This window comes from Phaethon lepturus, unplaced genomic scaffold (genome assembly GCF_000687285.1).
Source record: "Phaethon lepturus isolate BGI_N335 unplaced genomic scaffold, ASM68728v1 scaffold14623, whole genome shotgun sequence".
Taxonomy (NCBI): Eukaryota; Metazoa; Chordata; class Aves; order Phaethontiformes; family Phaethontidae; genus Phaethon; species Phaethon lepturus.
This window is the reverse complement of record NW_010529826.1, coordinates 1-8,041: the sequence shown is the minus strand read 5'-3', so window position 1 is coordinate 8,041 and position 8,041 is coordinate 1. Positions and strand designations below refer to the sequence as shown.

The 8,041-nt window shown below is 45.8% G+C and overlaps 1 protein-coding gene across 1 annotated transcript; it reads left to right on the top strand.

The window, feature by feature from the left end:
• Positions 1 to 955: 955 nt before the first annotated feature.
• On the top strand, positions 956 to 3,587 carry IFT43 (intraflagellar transport 43; the record flags this gene model as incomplete). Its single annotated transcript, XM_010284064.1, has 4 exons — positions 956 to 1,028; positions 2,046 to 2,121; positions 2,474 to 2,536; positions 3,349 to 3,587. Coding segments are annotated over 4 exons (323 nt in total), but the record flags the coding sequence as incomplete, so codon positions are not given.
• Between the last annotated feature and the right edge of the window lie 4,454 nt (positions 3,588 to 8,041).

Genomic DNA, 8,041 nt, shown 5'->3' with positions numbered 1-8,041 from the left:
GCCACCAGCTTCTCCGTGGTCTGAGGGCTCAGGGTCTTTGGAGAGCCTGTGTGACCTTGAATCTTTGAAGGAGCTCTGTGCTGGTGTGCTCTGTCCTTGCTTTGTGCCTCCAGTTACCTCTTCCTCTCTCCATTTTTGCTCTCTCAATCTCCAACTATTTACAGGACTTTGTCAAATCAAAAAGCATGTAATGCTCTCAGAGCCTTGCTCCTTTGGCAGGATTCAGTGTGCACCCAGTTCTTCTTCCTCTCCTCCATCCTTTTGTTGCTAGTGTCCTTTTCAGGTGGGGTAGCCGTAGTCCTTGTGCTGGGAATACCCAGTGACCCAGACATCAGCCGTTCCAGGGTCACACTGGAAATCACGAAAAGGTTTATGACATTGCAACTAGGTGCATCTTCTCTAGGTTTTTGTATCTGCTAGACCACCAGCAGTTCCTTCCTCAGCTCAGTCAGGTCACAGGCCCCTGCACAGTCTGAGACCCAGCCAGCAGCTCCTTCAGCATGTAGTTTTACATGGCTTCTTTCAGTTTCTGCCCCACATTTCATTTCTAACAGTCTAGGTGACTGGTGGCTGAGCTCAGCAAATTATAACACATCTCGTAAGAAGCAAAATTCTTGCTGGTCTTAGGATGATGGCAAGTAGGCAGTGGGGTTTAGTGCAGCCGTCTTCTTTCAGCTTCAAAGTTGTCTTCAAATGCATGGTCCATGGCTACAGAGTCCTACCCAGCCCAAATATGCTCCTCTTGCAAGATTTCTTTTGACCCTAAGCTTCAAAGCTTTATTGCCTTGTTTTAATGTTAAACAATATATTTTTAATCATTGCTAAATCACTCTCTTGTGTTTTCCTCTAATAAGAAACAGGCTCTTTCATATCTGTGAAGCAAGGAAACCTTTGTCTCTAGCGAGAAGAGAGCATAACACTCCCCACTTACTGCTGCTGCTTTCTCTTGTTGCAGACATTCCCGTGATCCCGGACTTGGAGGAAGTCCAGGAGGAAGATCTGGCCATGCAAGTGGCAGCTCCCCCCAGGTAAAAGCACTGCCAGGTGTTTCTGAGGCCCTCCTCAGCAGTGCGAAATGGCTGGTGAAATTAAACTCCATCTTATCTCATGCTCTCTGGACATCAGTGGCAGTGCTATTCAGCAGAATTTGATGCTGAATTCAACGGAGTGGGGATCCAAGCTGAACAGTGCAAACTTCTTGTTTCCTATTACACAGCGAAAGCAATTACTGCATATTCTCTCTCTATATACAAAAATTACATTAGAGTAGCGTGTTTGATGTTGCAGAATCAAACTCTCAAAAGTTAGCAATTGCTTGATTTAAGGTTGCCTGTATAACCTCAAATGCCTACAGTACACATGCACACACACTTTGATTATGCACGGTCGTAGGCTGCTTTGCCCTCCACAGGATATCCTTCTTACTCAAGTGCCTAGTTAATTTGCCAAGTACAGTCCTGTTGTTTGAAGGTGTTATCAGAATAGTCTTGGGGTTAGCTCAAGGGAGATCAGCAATTTTTAGAAAATGAAAGTTTTTGGGGGTTTTATCTTAAATGTATCAGTAAAGTCTTCTCTCCCCTGTTGGGCCAACATCACAGACTGGGATTTCTATTGACCCTTATTTGGAGGGGTGGGGATATCTTACTCCTAGATGCTTCTCTCACAAGTATGGAGTAGGTATTGTAATTAAACAGGTGTTAACAAAAATAAATGACACTTTATAGCAGAAAATTTAAAATTACTTTGTCTCTCACCAGAGTTCATGTCTTTGTTTTCTCTTTTTTTTTTTGTAATCCCATCTGTTCCTTCTGTATCCATAGTCTCCCTGCAATAGAAGAGACAAGTAATTTTCATGGACAAACACAAATAGAAATTAAATTTGTCAATGACTGTTCGTTTGCTGAATGAGATTTGCTTTTGTCTGGGTCTACCCATCTCACACCCACTTGAGATGGGTGTCACCAGATTCCTGTTCATGCCACCCTTCTCCTCAGATGTGCTTCCACACTTATCCAGGCTTGTTCTTTGACCCTTTCTGGTTGCAGTGTGCAGGTGAACCGAGTACTGACCTACCATGACCTGGACAAAGATCTTATGAAGTATGCTGCCTTTCAGACTCTGGTAAGTGGATGTTGCTATGGGGTGACCTCTGTGACGCCCTGTCCTTCCAGGCTCCCATCATCCTCCCCAGTGATACTCAGCTGCATAAAATACACAGCCCTATCATCCAAACAACTTCCAGTCTGCTTTCAAGTCTGTTCCTCTCTGCAATGTGGCTTTCGTGCTTGTTTGTGTCTGTGAATAGTGTGGGTATGGTATCTGCAGCTCAGATGAGGCTCCAGCTATTGTCCTTGACAAAATATGTGTCCCTTATGAGGCATATGTTATGCCTATCTCTAGCAAGACCTACCTGGTGAAATGATGGTGTCCACGTTCTCACTCTCTATAAGACTGTGACTGTGTGTGTTCATAGGATGGAGAGGTTGACCTGAAGCTTCTCACCAAAGTTTTGGCTCCAGAGCATGAACTACGAGAGGTGAGTCTGTCTTTTGTGGGACTGCCAATAATGCAAAAGCTTCTTATGTGTCTCAGGCTATACTTGGAAAGTAAGCTTTTGTCTGTGGGGTGGGGGACAGAGATGAGGAGGAGCCTGTGAAAAGGAGTTTGTCCAAGAGGATGGAGGTCTGATTTCCCCAGCACGTTATTTTAAAGATATATAGGGCTTTCTGTGTGTGAGATGATGGCATCATTATGATTGTCCCCCTTCAGTATGAAAGAGCTAGTAAGGAAGATGTGAAGGGCCTCTCACTGTCACAGATCCCTGCAGAAACAGTGCTCTGTGTATTTTATTTTGGTAGCCAGCATGAGCTCCAGGTAATTCTGCAGGGTGGTACAGAGGGACAAAGGCAGAAAGCAAGAGGAATGTGTTAAAGCGGGACAGAACAACCTCAATACAACCGCGCGGGGGGGCAGGAGTTCAGGATTTGCAACAAAGGATTTCTGGAGCTTGGAATTGCAGATGCTTCAGCAGAAGTGCAGAAGGGTTTTATGGCTCCTCTTTATGCCCTGCCTGGGAGTATCTAAGATGAAGAAGTATCAAAAAATCTGTCCTTTATGGAGTTTTGGAATAAGACTAATTCTGTCAAAATCTTTAAATTGTAGCAGGGATTCACATTTCATTCTGGTTAGGATTCTTGTTCTAGCCAACTGAATCTGGGACTTCCCTGGTGGGGGCAGTTGTCATTTAGTTCCTCTCTTTACTGTTCATCTTGAATATTTGGCATCGTTCAGAGACCTTTGTGTGTCACCAGTAACATTTCAGCATGTTTGTCTTTTTCTTCTTGGTAGGATGATGTCAGCTGGGATTGGGACCATCTCTTCACAGAGGTGTCCTCAGAACTAGTGACTGAGTGGGACCTGGGACAGTCTGAGAGAGAGGATCACCTCAGTCTGCCATAGAGCGCTGGCACACCAGACATCTCATACATGCATCCCCTGTAAATAGTTTAGCACTTTAGTTTTCTATTCCCTTGTTTGTATTTGAGAATTTATTTCAGACATGAAAATAAATAGGACCTTGCTTTATAGCAAAACTGGCTTGGGAGAAGTTTTGGGTATTTTGTAATAAAAATCTTTGTTCTCAAAAGAGATTAAGAATTCTAAACACAATAAAATACTTACTTATGAACAGTCACTTCCACCTCACTAGCACTTTACAGATAACTTCAATAGTCGACCTTTCCTCTACCAAAATGTGGCCTCTCTCAGGTGGACCATCTTACAATGGAGTGTGCTTTTCACTGATGGCTATCAGAGAAGCATAGGCTGATAGGATTTGTTTGCCTAGGACATCAAGATTACCATCTTCCTCACAACAGATGCCACAAGTTGTCAGGATACCAGTTTTTACATTTCACCCAGCAGCCTCCAGCCATCTCCTGTGCTAGTTTAACCTCTCTCCTGGAACATTACCTTTGTACTGACTCACTGGAAGCAACATCACCTATTAAACTGCCAATACCGCTTCTTATAGCATCTCTTTTTTTCCCTTGAGGTGTCCTAGGTAAGTTCTGACCAGGCCTAACCCTGCTTAGCTTTTGCAATCAGATGAGATCACAGCCTGAGTGTGGAGATAGCTTCAGGCAAGAGGTGTTTGCAAAGAAAATACTGTTTATTCCACCCATGTGAAAGAATGGAGCCTGCTGCTCTGAAGCAAGGTGACTCCCTGGTGGGTGTCTCCTTGGAACCAAGTAACCCACTCTTATTATCATCTAAGGAAAAATCCATTTAGCTGTTAATGCCCTGTCCCTGTAGAACCATGGTCATTATTTGCAGGAAACAGTAACATTACTTCTAAGCCAATGTCCTTCAAAGCCTTGTCTCGCTGGAGAATGTTGCTCGATAGTTCTGGGGGGCAGTGCAGGTGCTGGGAGAGGCTCGCTGTGCTGCTTTTCGTAGCTTGGTTGGTGGGTCTGATAGAGCACTGCATTCCCACTCTTGTACTCACAGCAGGACAGGTCTGTCCTGAATTCAAAGTCTGCAAAATTTCAGATCAGAGTTAATAGGCCAAACAATTCTTCCAACAAGAGGGAAGCAATCGGGTCCCAATCAGGGGCCACCAAAATGAGGGGAGCCTCATCTGTCTGAAGGAGACACTAAGCTTTTTACAACCAAGAAATCTGCCCTATAACTAGAAAACTAGGTGAGACAGAAGCTTGGGATGCCACTCTATGCAGGAGAATCCTGAAGTCTCTAAGCAGAGGAACCTGTTTTGGTATGAACAGAAAATTCCCAGCTGAGCTAGCATCTATTTTTCTGTGACACCTATGTTTCTTGGCCAAAGAGAATTTAGAGTGCTTCCTCCATTCCAGAAAAAAAAAAAAATTCAGCAAACTAAAGTAGTTTAGTAAATCAGACAAACCCAACAAGCCAATCTGAGAGGAAGAGGATGGTAAAGGGAGGAGGGGATGGGACATGGATTTTCTCATTTCATCCCTCAAAGATCACAGGGAAAGCAAAATCACTTTTCTCTCAGTTGCAAACTGTAGGACCATCTAGTGTGGGTTCTCTCCCGTCTACTTGATCTGAGGTTCTAATCCACACTGCTCCTATAAGCTGCTTGCCTGGTATCACCTTATTCAGTGGTATCTGCTTCCAGTGAGACTTTAGCCTCTTTGAAGCATGAAGTGAGCATAACTTGTGTCCTGAGAATGAGAGGACAAACTTTGGTGGTTGCAGGAGCAGCCCAAACCAGACTACCAGTACTCCCACTGAAACTTGGGTCTCTGTACCATGTCCCTACGAGTGAAGTAACTGTCTTCCTACTACAATGCTGTGCTTGCCTCTGGTTTGTTGAGAAGGGCAGAGAGAGGAAGGGAGGCTGAGAGATGAGCCCACCTTCCTCCCTTCAGTCAGTGTTGCAAAGCATAGGAGGCCTTGCGTTTTTGGGTCACCGTGTAAAACTGTGTAGTCACCCAGTGCAAATCAACCAGTTTTCAATCACCACAAAAGCTGAAAATGCCCAGGCCTCACGCACAAGAGCGGGTGAACTATGAATTCAATGTTTCTGGTTGCCCAGCCTCTGAGGTATGGTGTGTGATATGTGACATATTATGTGTGGCATTTTCTTCAGGGACTTGGGGAGGTGTCATTGCTGGCCACATGGAGCATTAAGTGGATAACTAAGCAATAATGAGGACTGTAGCTACTGAGTGCTCTGTGCAGGAGTCATGCCATGCCTATTGCTCCTCTAGCAGCTGTGCCATGCACCAGCAATCCTGGGCTGTCTCCAGGAAGGCTCACAGAGCCATCTTCTGCCTCCAAGAGCTGCTCCAATCATCCTGGGTGGGCAGAGCACTCCTGTCTGGCTGCTCTCCCAGCAGGGAGGAATGAGAAGTGGAGCTGGGCTGTGCAGTGGTGCTCAGCCCCTCAGAGGCCACGGAGACCCTTCAGGAGTCAAGAGGAAGATGGAAGCACCCCTTGAAACAAGAGCAGGAGGGACACTGGGCCCTGGAGATCCTCCTGGAGACAGTGAGGGGTAGGAATGGGTGAGGGTTTGTGAGTGTTGTTTGAGGCAATGTATGTGGAGGAGGGGGCCAGGAGCAAGAGCGGAGTTTGTGGGAGAGGGAGGGTAGGGGCAAGAGGAGGGGCAAGGAGGTTGAATGATTTGGAACAGAGTACGCATGAAATCTGGAGGGGAGTGAGGCCAGGGGAGAGCCAGGAGAGAGCAGAGCACAAGAAGAGCATAAGTGGGAGTTGAATCAGACCTTTGCTGATGAGCTGTGGTCATGTTATGTTGGAGGAGCTGCTCTAAAGCTGCATAACATCTCCCAGAAGAGTGTGCTTGGGGCTGGGTGCTGTTGGCTACCCTCCTCTGGCTTGGGGACCCTGGGCAGGGATGCTCGGGGGTCAGACACAAGTGTGTGTGAGCCCGGCCTGTGTCCACTCTGGGACCTTGGGAGCCCAGCAAATACCTGGGCAGAGTTTGAGAGTAAGGCCTGAAAAAAATCATGCCTCATCAAGGCAGGAAGAAGTGCCTGTGATCATTTAGTCTGACCTGCTATAATGCAGGCCATGGCAGAGGCCAGGAAGATGTGGCTGAGCTTTGTCTGTCTTTTAGAAAGGCAGATGGTACATTTGAAAGTCCTCCCTTATTAGTTTTTCTAACAGATAATTGCTCTTATGATTCAAAATCTGCTTTATTTCTAGGCTCAGTTTTTTAAGTTTCATCTTCTGTTCCTGATCCTGCTTATGCTTTCACCTTCCCAGATAAGCCATGCTGCCAGATATTTGCTTCAGTATTTATGTGCACTGTGATCAAGCTATCTCTTTAATTTCCTTCAATAAACTTAATAGACTGAGACTTGTTTCCATGTCTTTTCAATTCCTTCCCCAGCTGGAGGAGGGGAGGTGAGTGTTTGGCTCCTGGCCTTCCTCCAGCAAGCTGTTCACACCCATCTTCCTTCCACAGTCGTGTTTTGGTTGCAGTGCTGGGAAGGTGAGTGAGACCTGTTGCTTCTTTCTCAGGTCCTGGTGCTGTCGGAGGAGAACCTGCTCCTGTTACTCTCTAAAAAGAAATTATGAGGTGCTTTTGCATGCCCGAGCCAGCTCATGGTGATGCACCAGTGTGTATTGGCTGTGACAAAGCTGCCTCAGAAACCTACATTTCTGAAAAGTCCCATGGAAAGGAAGAAATGGCAGATGTAAATTTTTTCTTGTAGCCTGCAAAGGTGTAGCTCTTTTTGATCCTGAGGTGAGGTGACAAGTGAGAGCAGTTCTCAGAACACTGCACGTGGCTCCTGGGAGCTCAGATCAGCCCTCCGGGCTGTGCCTAGCCAAGGAATGGAGCAATAATCCCTTGTCGATCTCCACAGACCTGGGGTAAAGCAATGCGGTGGTGTGCCTGGGGCCACACAGCAAATCTGTGCCAGCATAGGGTACAAACGAGGAACCTCAAGTGCCTGATGGAAACATGGCTTTCCTATACCTGGTGAGTGTTTCCTATCTTCAATTTGAAGATGGCAATTTGATGTAGACAGTCTTGTGTCCTGCTTGCTCTTTGTTCTGCTTTGTTCATACATTGCTGAGGGAGAGCTGCAAACCCGTCGAAGTGTGTGTTGTCAGTGAGCTGATTTGGGGTGTCTACCCAGGGACTTGCTGGGATTCTGGATGAGTGTAAATATCTACCTGCAGGTAGCCTCTTGCAGGCTCAGGGCTCAATAGGCTTCTCCAGGCAAATAGTAAACCTCATCACAAATGAAGTAAAAGAAGTGCACAAAGGAAAAATTAATTCTAGATGCTACCAGTTTTAGGAATCTCTAGTTTTGCTTATAATAATAGATACAATATTTATAAGCTTTCTGGGTGGATTATAGACTTTCTTGGTGGAGATGTTTTACTAGAGTACAGTTTGGTGGTGATGGTGGTGGGATACTGGGGCAGAGACGGCATACACAGCATTGTATGTAGAAAATAAAAATGTAGAAAATAAAAGCGGGAAAAAAAAGCCAGACCCAGCAACTTTCCATTAAAGAGCCTGCCT